Source organism: Oryctolagus cuniculus, chromosome 12 (assembly GCF_051225735.1).
Source record: "Oryctolagus cuniculus isolate XC-2025 breed Fujian yellow rabbit chromosome 12, ASM5122573v1, whole genome shotgun sequence".
Taxonomy (NCBI): Eukaryota; Metazoa; Chordata; class Mammalia; order Lagomorpha; family Leporidae; genus Oryctolagus; species Oryctolagus cuniculus.
In genome coordinates, this window is record NC_142878.1 from 52252661 (window position 1) to 52273297 (window position 20637).

At 49.6% G+C, this 20637-nt stretch overlaps 1 protein-coding gene across 12 annotated transcripts in view; it reads left to right on the forward strand.

Moving 5' to 3' along the window:
* The window catches only part of SLC7A7 (solute carrier family 7 member 7), a 40654-nt gene that overhangs the window by 6564 nt on the left and 13453 nt on the right, over window positions 1-20637 (forward strand). For 11 of the 12 annotated variants that reach the window (XM_089309938.1, XM_008269346.5, XM_089309942.1 and 8 more), the window contains one exon: window positions 707-1250. In XM_089309938.1, the coding sequence (XP_089166064.1) occupies window positions 752-1250 (499 nt within the window). In that variant the 5' untranslated portion in view covers window positions 707-751. Of the gene's footprint in view, window positions 1-274; window positions 453-706; window positions 1251-20637 lie in introns of those variants that run through there. The other variant, XM_089309943.1, reaches the window with a different exon arrangement.

A 20637-nucleotide genomic window follows, 5' to 3' on the forward strand; every position in this document is an offset into this window, starting at 1 on the left:
GAGACCTGGAGTCCTAGAGACTGGGCAAGGCATCCGGGGAGAGGGAGGACAAGGCAGAGACAATGAGGCTGCTGGGCTTTGCCAGGGCTGCGGACTCCAGCTGGGGGTGGTGTGAGGGATGCTTCCAGGACAGTAACCGGCTTGTGGGGTTCCAGGAGGTGATCTGGGGAACCTTTCAGTTTTCCAGAGCTAGGGTCTTTGGGCGGAGAAAGCACCGTGAGGGGAACCACACAGAGTGGCTGCTCTCAACGTTTGTTTCTGATATTGTATCTAGCACAGGTGATGAGTGAGGCTGAAGTTGGGAGGGAAGTCAGACCTTTTGGGTAAGGCTGAAAACTCCAATTCAAAGTGCTTTGGTTACACCTGGGACCTGCCAAGCCGCCCCATGTGCCTGTCTTGTTTCACTGGAGGTCCCGACAGAACTAGGATTTCGTTTTCTCTTGGCAAATCAGGTAGACGGCACCATCCTGGTGATAAGAGACAGATGCTGTCTTTCTGGGGGAGTGAGTGCCTTACCTTCAGAATTTGGGTTGGGGTCATTTTGATGAGCCAGCTGGAGAGGAGGAGGTTGCTCAGAGATGGGAAGCAGGAGGGAGGTCTCAGAAGTGGTGGGTGGGCCGCCCATACCGGCTCCTGTGCGTGCCAGGGGAGAGGTCTGGCTAATTACCACCAGCCATCCAATCTGTCTCCTCTTTCTTCCTTGGAGGGCCATGCCAAGAAGCTGGTGAAGGCTTTCCTGTCCTCTTGCACCATGGTCGACGGCGTCAAATATGAAGTGGCCTCCCAGCATGAGCCAGATGGCGGCCCTGTGGAAGATGGGGCCAGCCCGGGGTCCGAGCAGGTCAAGCTGAAGAAGGAGATCTCGCTGATTAACGGCGTGAGCCTCATTGTGGGGAACATGATCGGCTCGGGCATCTTTGTCTCCCCCAAGGGTGTGCTCATGTACAGTGCCTCCTTTGGCTTCTCCCTGGTCATCTGGGCTGTCGGGGGCTTCTTCTCTGTGTTCGGGGCCCTTTGCTATGCGGAACTGGGCACCACCATTAAGAAATCTGGAGCCAGCTATGCCTACATCCTGGAAGCCTTCGGGGGACTCCTCGCCTTCATCCGCCTCTGGACCTCCCTGCTCATCATCGAGCCCACCAGCCAGGCCATCATTGCCATCACCTTCGCCAACTACTTGGTGCAGCCCTTCTTCCCCAGCTGCTTTGCCCCCTATGCTGCCAGCCGCCTGCTGGCTGCTGCCTGCATCTGTAAGTGGGGCTGGGCAGGAGGCAGTGGGCGGAGGCTGGGATGCAAGTCTGGTTAGACAGCAAGAAGATGGGAACGGATGCCTCTGCCAAAACCAAGTTTGTGTAGAAATTCAGTTTACTGTAGAGCGTAAACAAAAATGGTAGCAACCTGCGTTTCCTCAACTTCCCATGGTAAGAAGCAGTTTGCATGTTCTTCCTTGAGTCTTTTAATAAAGGTTTTTTTTTTTTTTTAAATATTAATTTATTTGAAAGGCAGATTTAGGGCAGAGAGAGAGAGAGAGATCTTCCATCTGCTGGTTCATTCCCCAAGTGGCCTTATCAGCCAGCACTGGGCCAGGCTGAAGCCAGGGGCTTCTTTCAGGTCTCCCATGTGGGTGACTGGGGCTCAAACACTTGGGCCATCTTTTGCTGCTTTTCTCAGGCCATTTAGAAGGGAGCTGGTTATGAAGTGGAGTAGCTGGGATTTGAACCTGTAGTCATATGGGATACCAGCATCGCAGGTGGTAGCTTTTTACCCATTCCACCACAATGCTAGCCCCTCCAGATCTACTTTTTTTTTAAAAAAAAGTTTCATGTTATTCCTTCTTAATTTTAAAACTGTAGTTTATTTAACCACCCAGCCCTCTGCTAATGGCCATGTAGGTAGCTCCAGGTTTTCAGCCTTACAGATAATGCTCCAGTGAATATCCTTTTGCACTTGCATGAGTATTTCTGTGGTCTAGATTTTTTTAAAAAGATTTATTTATTTATTTGAAAGGCAGAGTTACAGAAAGGCAGAGAGAGGTCTTCCATCTGCCAGTTCACTCCCCAGATGGCTGCAATGGTCATAGTTTGGCCGATCCGATGCCAGGAGCTTCTTCCAGGTCTCCCATGCAGGTGCGGGAGCCCAAGGACTTGGGCTGTTCTCTGTTGCTTTTCCAGGCCATAGCAAAGAGCTGGATTGTAAGTGGAGCAGCCATGACTTGAATTGGCGCCCATATGGGATGTGAGCACTGCAGGCGGTGGCTTTACCCCCTACGCCACAGCGCCAGCCCCTAGATTTTTTTTTTAAGATTTATTTATTTTTACTTGAAAGTTACACAGAGAGAGAAGGAGAGGCAGAGAGAGAGGTCTCCCATCCGCCTGTTCACTCCCCAGATGGCAGCAACGGCCAGAGCTGCAGTGATCCAAAGCCAGGAGCCAGGAGCTTCTGGATCTCCCACGTGGGCGCAGGGGCCCAAGGACTTGGGCCATCTACTGCTTTCCCAGGCTACAGCAGAGAGCTGGATTGGAAGTGGAGCAGCCGAGACACGAACTGGTGCCCATATGGGATGCTGGCACTGCAGGTGGCGGCTTTACCCACTTCGCCACAGCGCCGACCCTGCACCTAGATTTTGAAGATTTTATTGGGGGGCCAGTGCTTTGGCATAGCGGGTAAAGCCACCGCCTGCAGTGCTGGCATCCCATATGGGTGCTGGTTTGAGTCCTGGTTGTTCCACTTCCAGTCCAGCTCCCTGCCAATGTGCCTGGGAAAGCAGTGGAGGATGATCAAAGTGCTTGGGCCCCTGCACCCACATGGGAGACCCAGAAGAAGCTTCTGATTCCTGGTTTTGGATCGGCCCAGCTCCGGCTGGTGGATGTGGCCGTTTGGGGAGTGAACCAGTGTTGGAAGACCTCTTTATCTGCCTCTGCCTTACAAATAAATGAATCTTTTAAAAAGAAATAAAGTAGGCTTGCTCTTTAAAAAAAGAATTTATTGGGACCACTGCTGTGGTGGAGTGAGTAAAGATGCCTTTGATGACTCCATCCCATGTGGGCACTGGTTTGAGTCCCAGCTTTTTTTTTTTTTTTTTTTTAAGATTTACTTATTATTTATTTGAAAGTCGGAGTTACACACAGAGAGAAGGAAAGACAGAGAGAGATTGAGAGAGAGAGAGAGAGAGGTCTTCCATCCGCTGGTTTACTCCCCAGTTGGCCGCAATGGCCGGAGCTGAGCTGATCTGAAGCCAGGAGCCAGGAGCTTCTTCCTGGTCTCCCATGCAGGTGCAGGGGCTCAAAGACTTGGGCCATCTTCCACTGTTTTTCCAGGCCATAGCAGAGAGCTGGATCAGAAGTGGAGCAGCCAGGACTTGAACTGGTGCCCATATGGGATGCCAGCACTGCAGGCGGCGGCTTCACCCCCTATGCCACAGCTCCAGCCCCAGGTGTTCCACTTCTGATTCATCTCCCTGCGAATGCACCTAGGAAAGCATTGGAAGATAGCCCAAGTGGTTGGGCCCATGTTCCCATGTGGGAGACCCAGAAGAAGCTCTTGGCTTCTGACAGGCCCAGCTCTGGTTATTGTGGCCATTTGGGGAGTGAACCAGTAGATGGAAGATCGCTCCCTCTCTTTCTCTGTCTCTCCCTCTCTTTCTCTGTCTCTCCCTCTCTTTCTCTGTCTCTCCCTCTCTCTCTGTCTCTGTAACTCTGCCTTTCAAATGGCAGAGTTACAGAGAGAAAGAGATCTTCCATCTTCTGGTCACTCCCCAAATGGCTGCAATGGCTGGGGCCCTGCCAGTCAGAATCTAGGAGCTTCATCTGGGTCTCCCTTGTGGGTTTAGGGGCCCAAGCACTTAGGCCATCCACCACTGCTTTCCCAGGCACATTAGGGAGCTGAATCAGAAGTGGAGCAACTTGGACTCAAACTGGCACCTATAAGGGATGCTGGCATTGCAGGTGGCAGCTTTACCTGCCACACCACAACACCCACCCCAAGGGCTAGATTCTTGAAAGCATCATTTTAGTCTACCTTGGCTTTCTCTCCATCTCATCAGTAAAATATTATCTAAATCTGTACCAGATGGAAGACCTTTCTCCCTGTCTCTCCCTCTTTTTGTTTGTCGCTCTACCTCTCAAATAAATAAATAAAATCTTAGAAACAAGTGAACAGACTCACATTAGAGGTGCTGAGAGGAGGGTCTACAGCCTCACCTCCCTGGTGCCTCTGTTCTAGAGAAGTGCCCTTCTAGCCTGGGAGAGCCTGGGACCCTTGGAGATGCCCCCACCCCCAGCTGTGAAGCAGCTCAGGCACTTTGTCAGTTGAAGGGGCGGAGCAGCAGCAGTGGGGGCGGGGCGGATGCAGGAATTTCCCAACAGGTGCAGTGGATCACTGGGTCACTTCTCTCCAATCAGCCTTGTGTCCTTTCCCCTTTCGGTTTCTCTATTGCTGCATTTACTCTTCAGCTTCCTCTCCCGCCTCCCTGGTTTGCTGTTGTGTAGAGAACTGGCTGTCCTCTGTGAGGTCCTCCGGGGTCGCCTGGGTCCATGAGTGGGGCTCCAACTCCTCTCTGTGGATGGGATGTTTGCAGTGCATGGAGACGGTCGGAGACGGCTAGCAGGCTCTGCCTTGTGTTGCAATGGGGGTTTCCCTGAGGACTTACATGTGATCTGTAGTTTCTCTTGCAGCATTTGCAGATGATCTGAAAGGCTAATTTTAGGATCTGTTGGCCTGGGGGCCCCTCAAATGGAGGTGGGGACTTCTCCATCTTGTGTAGAAAAGGCTTAGTTCCTCCTCTAGCATTTCCAAGATGGTGGCAGCACTTTAAGCACTGGGATTCTATTATTTTAACCATCTTTGTTGAAATGTTTAGACCCAGTGACGTGTTTGCTTGTCTGCGTAATTTGACATTTCTTTTGGTGATTCAAGGTCACTGTGACAGTCTCGATTCTTCTGTGACAATGAGGCCTTCCCGGGCCCCTGAGACAGGTGCTTCCTTGGGCTCTCAGGCTGGGGGCCTGACTCTCCTCCTTTCTGCTCTCCTCTGGTTTCTGTCTGTGTCATCTGACAGCTGTTGCTCCTTGGTTCTGGCATGGTGCCTACCTCCACCAGTCACCCCTTTTCAACTTGCTGCTTCTAATTTGGGAGTAGAGACATAATCAAACCCTTGAACAGCCACGTACACAAACACACACATGTCCAGCCTTGTCAGAATATATGCGAAGTGGCCATGATTATGGCTGAGTCTGCAGCGCTCCCCAGAAAGTGGGGGCAAGTAGTTTTTTTTTTTTCTTAAAAAGATTTTGTTTATTTGAAAGAGTTACAGAGAGAGGTAGAGCCAGAGAGAGAGGGAGGTCTTCCATCTGCTGGTTCACTCCCCAAATGGCCACAACAGCCAGAGCTGAGCTGATCCGAAGCCAGGAGCTTCTTCTGGGTCTCCCACGCGGGTGCAGGGGCCTAAGGACTTGGTCCATTTTCTACTGCTTTCCTAGGCCATAGCAGAGAGCTGGATTGGAAGGGGAGCAGCTGGATCTCAAACCGGTGCCCATATGGGATGCTGGCACTGCAGGTGGTGGCTTTACCTGCTATGCCACAGTGCTGCCCCCCCCCCCCCCGCCACCCTTTATTTTAAATATTTTATTTATTTATTTGAGAGGCAGAGTTATAGAGAGGGGAGGAGACAGAAAGGTCTTCCATCTGCTGGTTCACGCCCCAAATGGCCACAACTGCCGGAGCTGGGCTGATCCGAAGGCAGTAGCCAGGAGCTTCTTCCAGGTCTTCCATGTAGGTGCAGGGGCCCAAGCACTTGGACCATCCTCTGCTGCTTTTCCAGTCCTTAAGCAGGGAGCTGAACTGGAAGAGGAGCAGCTGGAACAGAAACTGATGCCCACATGGGTTGCTGGCCCTGCAGGCAAAGGCTTAGCCTACTATGCCACAGTGCCAGCCCTGAGCATGTAGTTTTGTGCATTGATCTATGGTGTCTGTTTGAGAGGATTCCCGATGAGGTAAAAGTGCTTCTGTCCTGTGTTTGAGGCTTGGCTTAATAGCTGTGTGACCCTATGCAGGGGGCAGTAGTGGACAGTGACTGTGTAGTTTTTTTTTAAAGATTGATTTATTTATTTGAAAGGCAGAGTTACAGAGAGAGAAAAGGGGAGGTAGAGAGATCTTCAAAGCCAGGAGCTTCCTCTGGGTCTCCCACATAGGTGACAGGGGCCCAAGGACTTGGGTGGTCTTGTTGCTTTCTCAGTCACATTACCAGGAAGCTGGATTGGAAGTGGAGCAGCTGGGACTCAAACCTGTGCCCATATGGGATGTTGGTGCTGCAGGTGGCAGCTTAATCTGCTACACCGCAGCGCCGGCCCCTGACTATGTACTTCTAAACCAGGGCGAGAATGAAAACCACAAATCATGAGTAAGATGTGGATGATTATTATGTTTAAACTACAAACTTTCTTGGTTGGCTGCTTATGGGCCTTTTTATCCTCTTCCTGTGCCAAGCTTCTCGCGAGTGGTGATGGTTGGATACCTGTGATATTCCTGCAGAGATAGGATCTGGAATTTGTCCTATCTTTAATAACTTCGGAGAGGCATTGCAATCTGGAAGAAGGTTCAGAGGGGCAACCGTGATTGCAGGAATTTAGTATTTATGGATGTATTCCTTCAGCCTCTCTTTCGTGAGCCCCTGGCACCAGATGCTGAGACCTGTGAGAATATTCTGGTTAGCTTAAGTGAGGATTTAGGCAAAATCTTAGGATTTAGCAAAAAGAAGGGCTTTGACACAGGGCTTTCATTGTTTCGTACTCTCAGGAGACATTTGTTTAGGGTGTGCTGTGTGGTAGAGACTTTATGTTGAGAAGAGACACAGGGTCCTGGCCACCCAAGGAGTCAGTGCAGGAGAGAGGAGGACCCGCTAACAATTACCCCGCAGTGTAATGAGTGTGGCAATCAGGACACCACGGGACTGAGTGGGACAGTGTTATTTTCATCCTGCAGAAACTTCCTAGAGAACACGATATGTGAGCCAAATTTTGAAAGTGATGCACCTAGGACATTTCTCGCAGAGGGAACTGCATGTGCAAAGATGTGGAGGTGTGAAAAGGCACAGAATGTTACAAGAATTCCAGGTAGTTGGTATGACTGGAATGTAGGGTGGGAGAAGGGCAAAGGTACAGCCCAGGGAGAGGAGGATCTTTCTCTTTTTTTTTTAGGACTTTTTAAAAAGATTTTATTTGAGAGGTAGAGAGAGGTCTTCCATCCGCTAGTTCACTCCCAAATGGCCTCAACAGCCCGACCTGGGCCAATCTGAAGCCAGGAGCCAGGAGCTTCTTCTGGGTCTCCCATGTGGGTGCAGGGGCCCAAGGACTTGGGCCATCTTCTGCTGCTTTCCAGGCCAAGCAGAGAGCTGGACTGGAAGTGGAGCAGCTGAGTCTCGAATTGGCGCCCATATAGGATGCTGGCACTGCAGGCAGAGGGTTAGCCTACCATGTCACAGCTCTGGCCCCAGAAGAGGGTTTTATGTGGTGCAGAATAGACAGCTTAGACTTCACCTTGAAGACACAGGGGAATGGTCACAGCAAGGGGAGGGGAGGTGGAGGTGGTGAAACGATCAGATTTGGTTCAAAGGGAGAGCTCTGGTGGCCAAGGGGAGAGGGTTTTTGGAAAGAATGGGAGATAGAAGGTGGAGGGACCGGTTTAGGGACCTGAAACCCGAGAGCTCACGTGAACCTTCACTGTGGAGTGGCCTCAGGACCAGAGATGAGGGAACGGATAAAAAAATAATGACAGGGTGGAATTTCTAGGAATTCTGCATGTAGAATACGGGAGCTCTCGGAGGTGCAGGTAAGGGTGTGAGCTTGGGCACCATGGGGAGTAGGAAAGGTAGACTGAGCAAGGCAGAGGAGGCATCTAGGGGTTCAGTGGGCTGTGTCTGTGGCCCTCCTTTTTTTTTTTTTTTTTTTTTTTTTTTTTGGTGTAAAGATTTATTTATTTAAAAGTCAAAGTTATGCAGAGGCAGAGAGAGGGAGAGAGGTCTTCCATCTGCTGGTTCACTCCCCACATGGCTGCAGGCCATAGCAGAGAGCTGGATGGGAAGTAGAGCAGCAGGGACTTGAACTGGTGCTGATGCTGGATGCCAGCACTGCAGGTGGTAGCTTTACCTGCTAAATCGTAGCGCCAGCCCCTTTTTAAATTTTTGAAATTTAATTTATTTTTAAAAAAGATTTATTCATTTGAAAGGCAGAGATAGAGAGAGGCAGAGAGAGAGAGAAAGAAAGACATATCTTCCATCTGTTTGTTCACTACCCTCATGGCTGCAATGGCCAGCACCGAGCCAGGCTGAAGCCAAAAGCTAGGAGTTTCTTCCAGGTCTCCCACGTGGATGCAAGGGCCCAAGCACTTATCTTCTGCTACTTTCCCAAGCACATTAGCAGGGAGCTAGATCGGAAGTGGAGCAGCCGGGACTTGAACCCACACCCATATGGGATGCTGGCACTGCAGATGAGAGCTTTACCTGCTCTGCCACAGTGCCAGCCCTGTGGCCCTTCCAAGCAGTGGCTGTCTTGGGGCATCATGACTGTGAGCTGCATCAGGTTCCCAGCAGCTGAATCACACTTACCTAACAAGCAGCTCCTGTGCGAATGCTAAAGCCTGTTTATGCATGCGCCATGGTGGGCGTATGTGTGTGCGATTTCTAATGACCAGGATGTGTGGGAGTTTACTACTTGGGGATCCCCTTCCTGGGATCGTAGTCACTGGGAAACCAATCTAGTAATCAGGAGGCTGCTTGTAGCACATGGAATTGGGACACAGGAAGAAAGTTGAATCATCTATGAAAAGTTTATGAAGTTGGGGGGCTGCATCAGACACAGAGCTGTGTGGAAGAGAAGCCAGGCTGTCCATTCGGCACCTGTGTGTGACGGGCTGGGAGGGGTAGTGAGCCGTGTCCTGGGGCATCCGTCTGCGTGAAAGCAGTCAAGCTGGGCTGAGGCACCCAAGCCGCTCTGTTTTCTTTTTTTTCTTTTTTGACAGGCAGAGTTAGACAAAGAGAGACAGAGAGAAAGGTCTTCCTTCTGTTGGTTTACCCCACAAAGTGGCCGTTACAGCCGGAGCACTGTGCCGATCCGAAGCCAGGAGCCAGGTGCTTCTTCCTGGTCTCCCATGCGGGTGCAGGGCCCAAGGACCTGGGACATCCTCCACTGCACTCCCGGGCCACAGCAGAGAGCTGGCCTGGAAGAGGAGCAACCGGGACAGAACTGGTGCCCCAACCAGGACTAGAACCCGGGGTGCCGGCGCCGCAGGTGGAGGATTAGCCTAGTGAGCGGCGGCGCCGGCCAGCTGCTCGGTTTTCTAAGGGCCCTGTCCCATCTGGCTTCTCTGACTCATCCGGGACACTCTTCCCCGTCTCTCTCTGCTCCAGCTGCACCAGCCTTCTTGCCTTTCCCCAGATGCCTTCAGAACTTACTCCCTCGTTCCTTTCACACAAAGACCACCTTCCCGGAGACCTGTCCTATCTCAGGCGGTCCCTCTCGCTCCCCTGCCCTGTGCTGTTTTTCTAGTAACTCATCACAGTGATTGTTTACCTGCGTGTTGTCTGCCTGTTGCTCTGGTGTATAAACATCGTGAGAGCAGGACTTTGTTTCGCTCACTGCTGGATCTCTGGCACCTGGAACGGGTCCAGGAATCTGCTAGGTGCTCAGTCAACATGTGTTGAGTGAGGAAGGGGGCAGAATATTCTAGGCCCAGGCAAAGGCAGCATAAAGGGCAGAGGTGAGGAAGAAGGCAGGGGTGTGAGGTGTGCAGGGGGGATTGGGAGCTATGAGGGGCAAAACGTGGCAGCCAAGAGGCGAGAGCGCAAGGCCTCCCTTCCCAGGGGCTTTGGATTTCTGTGAGCAGTCACTGAAAGATTTGAGCAGGAAGTGACAAAGCTGGGGTGGAACCGAGGGGACAAGGCTGGAGGCAGACACAACATTCAGAAGCTCTCCCAGCGATCCAGGCAGGAAATGACAACAGCCTGAGCGAGGGTGGTGGCACTTGGGTAGACAGGAAGGCAAAGACCTGAGCAACTTAGTCATCGGTGCAACCAATGAGACTTATGTGGAAGTTGGATGTGAGAGGAAGCTGTCAGGAATGCTGCTACCAGCCCGCAAGTTCTCGCCAGCAAGGGCTCTGCTTGTGTTAGTAGGAGCCGCTGTACCTTTAGCAAAGGAACAGAGAGAGGAGTGTGACAAATATTCTCTGAATGAAGGGACAAGGTTTCTAGTTTGGGCAACTGATAAGTAGTGGTAGCATTTATAGGGAGGAGGACGATGGAATCATGTTGAATTGGAAATTTTTTTGTAGGCTGGTAGGTGGATGTGCCCATTTGGAGCTTAGGAGAGAGATAGGGCTGGAGACTGAACACTCAGCAATGTTCCTGAAGCACTGGCCATGTTCCCAGCACTGGTTGTTGTCTGCACGGAGCTGTGCCTGTGTGTGTGTGTGTGTGCGTGCGTGTGCTTACAACACAGCGATCTCAGGGCAGTCATGCTGCTTGCTTGGCAGCTGAAGGCTCCAAGAAGGAGTCATCCATCAGCCGAAGTAGAAAACTACATTGCCTTGTATAATCCAGCCTTGAAGTCACGTGGTATCAATGCTGCCATACTCTGTAGGTAGAAACATTCACAGCAGATCACCCAGTTTCAAAAGGACAGGACAAACCCTGCCTCTTAACTGGTGGGGTGTCAGTCACATTGTAAGAAGAGTTGGTGAGATGGGAACTGTTGCCGAGACCTCTTTGGAAAGTATGATCTATATTGTGAATGGTGTTGAGGAGTGTAGTGGGCTTTCTCCTAAGGCAATGAAAATCTTAAGGTTTTTAATTTTTTTTTTAAACAAAGATTATTTACTTACTTGAGAGAGAGAGTGAGAGACAGAGAGAAAGAGAGAGAGAGAGAAACTCGTGCTTCCATCCATTGGTTTACTCCTCAAATTCCCACAACAGCTGGGGTTGGCCCAGGCCAAAACCAGGAACTAGGAATTCAGTCTGTTCTCCCATGTGAGTGGCAGCAACCCAGGTACTTGAACCATCATCTGCTGCCTCTCAGGGTGTACAACAGTAGGAAGCCAGGACTCAAACCCAGGCACTCTGATGTGGGATGTGAGCATCTTAACCTCTGTGCTAAACTTCTGCCTCTTAAGCCTTTTTAAAGCAGGAGAGTGACATTTGTGATTTAAGCTTTAGAATTTGTGATTTTTTAAAAGATAACTCTGTATTTAGCATGCAGGATGGGAAGCAGAGAGACCAGTTAGGAAGCTGTTGCCATGATCCTCCTTGGACTAGAGACATCTCTGGGGCATAAGGGACTGGTTACGACTTGGACATTGATTCAATAATGGGTGGAAGATGCTGATAAGATGACCAGGTCTCTGGCTTAGGTAAATGGGTGGATGGTGATGCCAATTGCTTATATGGAGAACACTTGGTTTGAGAGAGAGAAATTGATGTGCTCAGTTTTGCACGTGGGGACTTTGATGTGCCTGGTGATATCCAGTGGGTGATTAGATAGTCGTATGTTTCCAGAATTGGACTTGTAATATGCTTTTGGGAATCATTATTGTATAGATGGTAATAATTGAAATCATGGGAGCAGATGAGATGATCTTGGGACAGGTTATAAAAAGGGAGAACAAGGGGCTGGCGCTTTGACTTAGGGGGTTAATTTGCTGTCTGCAGTGCCAGCATCCCATAGGGGCGCTTGTTCAAGTCCTGGCTGCTCCACTTCTAATACAGCTCCCTGCTAATGTGTCTGGGAAAGCAGCAGAGGGTGGCCCAAGTGCTTGGGCCCCTGCACCCACGTGGGAGACCCAAAAGAAGCTCCTGGCTTTGGCCTGGCCCAGCCCTGGCTGTTGCAGCCATTTGGGAAGTGAACCAGCAAATGAAGATCTCTCTGTCTCTGTCTTTCCCTCTCTCTAACTCTGACTTTCAAATTGATAAATCTAAAAAATATAAAATGGGGTGGGGCAACAAATGGGCTTAGAATAGCATTCTAAGGAAGACTCACATTTGAGGGTCAGGTATTCTGCAAAAAGATGGAGAAAGACTATCTAGAAGAGGAGTAGAACAGAGCAATTCAAGAAGGAATGAATGACTCACAGTGTCCTATCTGCCAAGAGTTTGTAAATCTAGATACTGATTGAGTAAACTTGATTAGATTTATCAAAGTGGGTCACTGGTGACTTTTCTGAGGGTTTTTGCCTAAGGCAATGAAATTTCAGGGCAGTGATAGTTGAATCAGATCTGGTAGTCTATGTGTACTATGTGCTGCATTCTGGGATAGGCCCCTGGGGGCATGAGGATAATTGTTACCCACATAGCTCCAGGGGGGTGGGTTGGACTGGTAGGTAAACTATTCTAGCCGGTGTTTAGTGTGGGGAGGTGGGAGCACAGAGGAAGGGCAGCATGCCTGGGGGAGGTGGGTTTACACTCAAAAGTAGCCTTTCAGGAAGAACTGTAAAGTAAAATAAGGAATGGAAGGACATTTGGGATTGTAACTGGGAGGTCATGGGAAACTCGGTGGAGTGGAGGAGGGGGAAGGGAGCTCAGGCTGCATTGTAGACATGGAGGAGGTGGTATGTGTGTGTGTGTGTGTGTGTGTGTGTGTAGGGATGTGGGTTGGGGGAGGGAACATAGGTATGCCTTCTGGAAGATTGAGTGTAAGCAAGGAGGGTAGTTGTTAGGGAGAGACCATGGCTGAGGGAAAAGACTTAAGCCAGCCTTAGGTTGGTATTGGGGTATGTTTCTGGAGAAGTTGAGGAAATACCCCTGCCCTACCATAGGACCCTCTCTGGTTGGAATGGTTGGGTGCCCTGACTCAGGATTTTTTTCTCTGGAATGGTGCAGGGCATGCCCTTATCCTTTCGGGAGGCAGCAGTAGAAATACTGGTTAAAAGAATCTGGTAGGACTGGATTCAGTCCTAGGTCAGATTTGTTAGCTTCAGTTTCTTCCTCTATAGAATTGGATTCCTACCTCATAGTCTTTTTTTTTTTTTTTTTTTTTTAAAGATTTATTTATTTGAAAGTCAGAGTTACAGAGAGAGAGAGATCTTCTATCCGCTGGTTCACTCCCCAGTTGGCCACAATGGCCAGAGCTGCGCCAATCCGGGGCCAGGAGCTTCTTCCAGGTCTCCCATGCAGGAGCAGGGCCCAAGGATTTCGACCATCTTCCACTGCTTTCCCAGGCCATAGCAGAGAGCCAGATCAGAAGTGGAGCAGCTGGGACTCGAACTGGCGCTCATATGGGATGCCAGACACTGCAGGCGGTGGTGCTACCCACTGTACCATAGCGCTGGCCCCGTCACAGAATCTTGATCTATACTTCATCTGCATTTGCATCTTTTTCTAGTCAAACAGTGACAGTTTTAAGGGATCAAAGAGTTTCTGCTCCTTACTGTCCCTTGGAAGGCGTAGTCTTCCCTTAGAACTGCTGAACTGCAGCCCTGGATTGCTAATCAACCTTGAAATCATTTACTGATAATTGCTTAGGCAAGTTTTTTGAACGGGTGACTGACTTCACTCATTGCTGATTTCATTGTCAGAGTAATCACATGTCGCCCTTTCTGCCAGGAACACTGCCTCTTCCTCCTCACCCCCAGGGCTAGCTTCCATATACCAAGTCCTGTCCTGGTGCCCACCTGCACCCCCTTCTCTCCCCTAGCCTGGAGGTTGCCTCTCGTGAACTTTCCTAGCACTTACTTCTTGTAATTGTCCATGTTCACTTTTCCGAAAATCTCAGGGCCTGCACAGGGCCTGGAACACAGAAGCACTCAATATATGCTTGTTAAGTGAGTGAATGAATTCTGAGTTCTGGAGGAACCTTGCTGTCCTGCCCAGGGTCCTAGAAATGGTTGGTTTTCCTGATGCGAGCGGTGTGTGGATGGTCCCTCCTGAAGCTGGTTATTCTGGCTTCTCGAAGCTCTTGTGGACGGCAGAAGTATCTCCGTTACCATAGGGAGACAGTAGATAACAGTACACAGTGTATAGATGGGTAGATAAATCCCACTCCCAGTTCCATATCCCTACACACAATTCGGAAGGTATCTGGTGTGGTAGAATGGATGTAGTCTTTGGGGCTGAACACTGGCTGAGTGACCTTAATTTTCTCAACTGTAAAATAAAGATCATAAAGATTAAATTAAAGGATATATGTAGATTTGTAAGCGATGAAGCCCAAAATTGTTAGTAAAAAATGGTATCTAGCACTGCAAATTGTATTCCCAATCATAATGCATCTTCCTGATTTCTAAAGAGTTTACTTTGTACATTGTGCATTTGGATGACTTCAGAGCACTTTAAATTTGATGGCAGCTCAGGCGCTATCAGAAACGAGGCCTGAGAGTGACTTCCTGTTTGGCAGGAGAGGTGGAGCCGTTCTCTTGGCAGAGGTGGGTGGATTTCTAGAAGTCCAGTTCTACCTGACTGTCCTTTCTTTGGAGCCAAGAATTCTTGGCCGTTGTTGCTGTTGGACATTTCTGTTCTCTTGCCTGCCCTCGCCCTTGGTCTAGTGTTTGTGCCTGTTGTGTCTTCAGCCTGCTGTCTGTCTTGCTCAGGCCCCCTGGGAGTCAAGTACTGTTCTTTAGGAATCAAGTGAAGATCCCTGATGCTCTCACATGTGGCCCCAGAGAACTGTGTGTGTATTAGCCCAGCCCCCACACACAGTTTCAGTGACCTGCAAGCAGTTGTGATCTAAATATTGAATGGAAAATTCAAGAAACAATTTGTAAGTTTTAAGTTGCATGCTGTTCTGAGTAGCATGATGAAATCTCTTGTTGTCCTGTTTTTATTACAGTATATTGTTACGACTGACTACAAATAGAATTTTTTTTCCTAAAGGAACCTTTATTTAAGGAATACAAATTTCATGCATTTCATAAATACAACTTTAGGAACATAGAGATTCTTCCCACCGTACCCGCCCTCCCACCCACATGCCTCCTTCTCCTATTCCCAGTCTTATTTTTCACTAAGATTTATTTTCAATTAATTTTATACACAGAAGATTATACTAAGAGTTCAACAAATTGTATGGGGAAAAAAACCCAAACCTGTTCCTCAACAGTCAGTGCCTCATAAATTTGACATGTTGTGTTTTCATTGTCACTCACTTCTTTGTATTTTAAACATTTTACTCGGTTTTTAAACAAGTTCTACCCATATGGAAATTTTTTAAGCTTTGATTTTTGTTATTTTTAATTTCATGGCCAGAGAGATGGTTTCTGTGATATTGATTCCTTGGAGTTTACTGAGTCTTGAGCCTTGTGTGTCATTTCTTTCTTTTTTCCTTTTTCCCGTATAGTATTGTTTTCATTCCTTGCTATGCCTAATTTAAATTAACCTCTCTAGGTGTGTATGAGTAGGAGAAAGCATCATGTGTACAGGGTTTGGTACTGTGTCTGGTTTCAGCCACCCACTGGGGTCTTGGCCCTTACCGCCCAGGGATAAGGAGGGACTGCTGTATGGGTTCTTCAGGAAGCGTCAGCTGGATGGGGGCACGGAAGCTGTGGTCGCAGAGTGAACTTGGCTGAGCAGAGTGTTTCGTGCTCTTGGCTCTCAGGGTTGAGGGGGAGGGTCTGGGGTTGCTGTGGGATCCGAGCAGGGGGAGGAGCAGACAGCTCCCCTCAGTCCACCGGAGCCGCTTGCAGACCTTGAAGGACTTCGGATCTCCGTGTGTTTCTCTGAGAACTTTGGCCATGTATCTGCAAGTAACTTCTGGTCCCGGAATGACTGACCTGGTGTACTGTGGCTAATGAGGTGGAACAGCCAGGTGCCCGACCCCTGACTGACTTTTGCCCTTTGAACTTTCTATTTGGAGGTTAGTCACTTCTCTAAAGGATTTTCCTCAGAGCCTCTGCTTTGGAGATGAGGAAGTTTACATCCCGTGTCCCACATTCCCCTTGACGAATGGGCGGGAGTCAGGGCCCTGGGCGCTCTCTAGGGTGGGGGTCTCTGTGAACTCGGGAAAAGACTCTTGGGCTCACCCATGGGCTCCTCCTCCTTCTGTTCTCTTCTTCTCTGCCTCAGAGACAGATGAGGGGAAACCTGGAGGCGGCTGGGGACAGTGGGTCCTAACCGCTGTACACTGGCGTCACCCAGGAGGCACAGAGACAAACACTCGTCGCCCCACTAGCTGGCTGAAGGAATCCGAGCCACCAGAGAGAAGAACGGGACCTGGCTTGAAGGACAAGAATTAGGGAAGCAGGAAACTTGGTGCGGGTCTTGTGTCGCGGGGGTGGGCAGAGCAGTTCTCGCTCGTCACCTGACTTCAGAATCACCTGGGAGCTTAGCAGATATGCTGATGCGGGGCTCAACGCCAGAGCTTCTGACTTGGGCGGCCTGGGTGGAGCCTGCACGCTGTCTTTGTTAGAGCTTGTCCTGTGGTGCCGATGTGCAGCCGGGTGCAGGAGCCCCGGGCTCGGCGGAGGCGTCAGGCTTGCTCTGACTGAAGTTGTTTTGTATGCGGTAATTTCATGATGGTTACCTGAGGGAGCACTCCCGGAGCAGGTGGCGCACCAGGCCTCCTGGAACCCCAGCACAGACTTCCTGAGTCAGGACTTCTGGGAGCGGAACCCTGGCTCTGTAGGCTGACAGGTTCCTCGGTGATCCTGCAGCTCACTCAGGCGCGTGGTCTGGCTCCTGAGGACTTGAACTGAATCCAGCTGGGCAGGCCGACCCGGACCTCGTTCACAAGGACAAGGGGGCTGAGCAAGGGGCAGAGGGGTTGTTAGGCCGAGAGGGTCGGGGGGCAGACTGCCCGCTGGCCCCTCTGAAGGGTGAGAGCCAAGGGACTCAAGTGCTGCCAGAAGGACACAGGGGATGGGATCCAGTCCAGTGACCCGTGGGTTTGTGCCAGAGGCCCCCGTCTGTGGTGCCCAAGAAGGTGAGATGGTCCTGGCACTGCAAGGGAAGAGGCTGAGGGCCACCTGCTACCTGAGGGCACAGCAGCCCTGGGGTGGGAGTGAAAATACAGCAAGGAAGGCAGGAAAAAGAAGTGATGTCAAGGGACGTATTCCAAACCAACATTAGACAAAACAAATTGGGGGCCTGGCGCTGTGATGTGGTGGCTTAAGCTGCCACTTGGGACACCTGCATCCCATACTTGAGCATGGGTTCAAGTCCTGTCTGCTCTGCTTCTGATCCAGCTTTTCTGCTAATGTGCCTGGGAGGCAGCACATGATGGCCCAAGTACTTGGGTTCCTGCCACCCACATGGGAGACCTGGATGGAATTCCAAGCTCCTGGCTTTGGCCTGATCCAGCTGTTGGCTGGCTGTTGTGGGCATCTGGGGGAGTGAACCAGCAGATGATTCTCTGTCCTTCTCCTCTCCTTCTTTCTCATCCTGCCTTTTAAATACACAGATAAATAAATCTTAATGGCCGGCGCCGCGGCTCACTAGGCTAATCCTCCACCTAGCGGCGCCGGCACACCGGGTTCTAGTCCCGGTCGGGGCGCCGGATTCTGTCCCGGTTGCCCCTCTTCCAGGCCAGCCCTCTGCTGTGGCCCAGGAGTGCAGTGGAGGATGGCCCAGGTGCTTGGGCCCTGCACCCCATGGGAGACCAGGAAAAGCACCTGGCTCCTGGCTCCTGCCATCGGATCAGTGCGGTGCGCCGGCCGCAGCGCGCCGGCCGCGGCGGCCATTGGAGGGTGAACCAACGGCAAAGGAAGACCTTTCTCTCTGTCTCTCTCTCTCACTGTCCACTCTGCCTGTCAAAAATAAAAAAAAAAAAATAAAATAAAAATAAATCTTAAGAAAGGGGGCTGGCACTGTGGCTTAGTGGGTTAACGCCCTAGCCTGAAGTGCCGGCATCCCATATGGGCACCGGTTCTAGTCCTGGCTGCTCCTCTTCTGATCCAGCTCTCTGCTATGGCCTGGGAAAGCAGTAAAAGATGGCCCAGGTCCTTGGGCCCCTGCACCCGTGTGGGAGACCCAGAAGAAGCTCTTGGCTCCTGGCTTCAGATCGGCACTGCTCTGGCCGTTGCGGCCAATTGGGGAGTGAGCCATCAGATGGAAGATCTATCTCTCTCTCTCTCTCTCTGCATCTCCTCTCTCTGTGAAACTCTTTTTTTTTTATATTTTATTTTATTTAATGAACATAAATTTCCAAAGTACAGCTTATGGATTACAATAGCTTCCCCCCCCATAACTTCCCTCCCACCCACAACACTCCCCTCTCCCACTCTCTCCCCTTCCATTTACATCAAGATTAATTTTCAATTATCTTTATATACAGAAGATCAATTTAGCATATATTAAGTAAAGATTTCAACAGTTTGCACCCACACAGAAACACAAAGTGTAAAATACTATTTGAGTACGAGTTATAGCATTAATTAAACACCTAAGAGTAATTGTGTATTATTTACAGGTAACTGACTTTCAAATAAATCTAAAAAAAAATCTTAAGAAAGAGATGCAGCAGAGAAAAGCAGGAAGAAATGAAATCTCTGGGTTTAGGCAGCAAATGGGAGGTTTTTCCTGAGGACTTACATTGGGACCCTCTGAGCAAGGTGCAGTGGTTGTGTCCTGGAGACATTGGCGTGTTGGCAGGCCTGAGCATAGCAGTGAAGGGGCTGGGCCTCTGCCCTGACAGTGTGCCTGTGACACAGACCAGCCCGGTGTAGGGAGCTGCAGTTTTCCCGAGCAACCTGATGAAGAGCTTGCTCATGCCACTTAAGCCTCCAGACTGCTGCCCTCCCACTGACTGCTGTGGAATGAATGATGTCACCAGCCAGAAGACACCCAAGATGTGTCACTGGTGGCGTTGAGGTTCAAGGTAGCAAACTGAGTGGCAGGTGGAATTTTCTTCTGTCAATGGGAGGCTATGTGTGTGAAGCGGTGTGTGCGAAAGAATAAAAAATGCAGAACAGAGGACTTGCCTGTAAATTCTAAGATACCAGAAAGATAGACCTCCAGGCAAGGGATAGAGAGCAGACTTCGGAGGGATTGGGGAGAGATGTGTTTAATAAGGTTTTAAAATGAAATTTTAGAGGAAAGGAGAAAAATGCACAGATAGAAGTATAAATCTGGGTGTGCTGGAGGCTGTCAAACATTATATAACAGGCATAAAGGCAGAGGAGTTGCTCAGTAATGCAATGGCAGAAAATAGAATGGAAAATCAAAGATGCTTTGGACTTTATTAATCTAAATATTGCAAGTAAGGCCAGTGAACATATATGACCTTCAACTGCAAGGAGGAAACAATTTCATAGCTATCAGTGACATTTGATTAGGATATGCTAGTGAGAGTATATTGGTTCAGAAGTGATGGGTTTGCTAGAAGAGCTGGGATTGACATTTCAAAGGGTGAGGTTCTCCTAGGAGGATCTGATCTCACAAGGGATACTGCTGCCTCTGGGCAAGGTCGCATTTTGATTCTTTCAGTTGTAGTGAGAAGGAGATTTCAGTACAGGGAGGTACAGACACATGTCAAAGGATTTTACCCCCCCCCCCCCTTTAAGATTTATGTATTGATTTGGGAGAGTGACAGAGAGGGACAGAGAAAGAGATCTTCCCATCCACTGGTTCACTTCCCAAGTGTCTGCAATGATCAAGACTATGCTAGGTGAAAGCCGGAAGCCAGGATTTCCTTTCTGATCTCCCACATGGGTGTCAGGGGCCCAAGTATTTGAGCTATCTTCTGCTGCCTTCCCAGGTGCATTAGCAGGAAGCAGGATTGGAAATGGAGCAGCTGGGACTCGAACCAGAGCTCCAATAGTGATGCCAGCATTGGAAGCGGTGGCTTAACTCTTTGTGCCACAGCTCCGGCCCCAATCTTCCTGTTTAAAGTCAGCTGATGTTAATTCTCTCTGCAACTCTAATTCTCCCTTGCCACACAATATAGTATCTGCAGGTTTCAAGGGTTATGATGTGGACATCTTCTGGGTGGCATTATTCTGCCTACCCCAACTGATAACCCAGCTTTCTGAAAAAAGTGGATTCTGAGCACTCTGGTTTGATAAATTGTTTCTTGCCCAAATTCTAGGCACGTTGGTTAAAGTTGGTTAGCAGGTAATTTTAATTTTTGATTCAATTTCAATTTTTAAATTCATGTATACATGTGGAACAGTGGACATCATAAGTGTATCACTTAATGAATTTTCACAAACTGAGCACATGTGTAACTAGTATCCACATTAAGCAGTTGGCTCCCTGGGGCGAGTGTTGTGGGACAATGGGTTAAGCTGCCACAAATTGGAGTGCCTGGGATTGAGTCCTGCCTCTGTTTCTTATCCAGCTTACTGGGAGGCAGTAGATGAAGGCCCAAATACTTGGGTCCCTGTTATCCATGAGGGAGACCCCAGTGGAGTTCCTGGCTCCTGGCTTCAACCTGACCCAGTCCTGGTTGTTGCAGGCTTTTGGGGAGTGAACCAGTGAATGGAAGATCTCTCTCTTGAGCCATCGTCTGCCTTCCTAGGAGCATTCACAGGAAGCTGGATCCGAAGTGGAGCAGCTGGGACAAACCGGTGCTTCAGTATGGGATTCTTGCATTCCCAGAGGTGGCTTAACCTGCTGCACTATAATGCTGGGCCTCTCTTGTTATTGTTTTTAAATGTTTACTCATTTATTTTCATCTATTTGAAAGGCAGAGTGACAGAGATGGAGAGAGATAGATACAGATACAG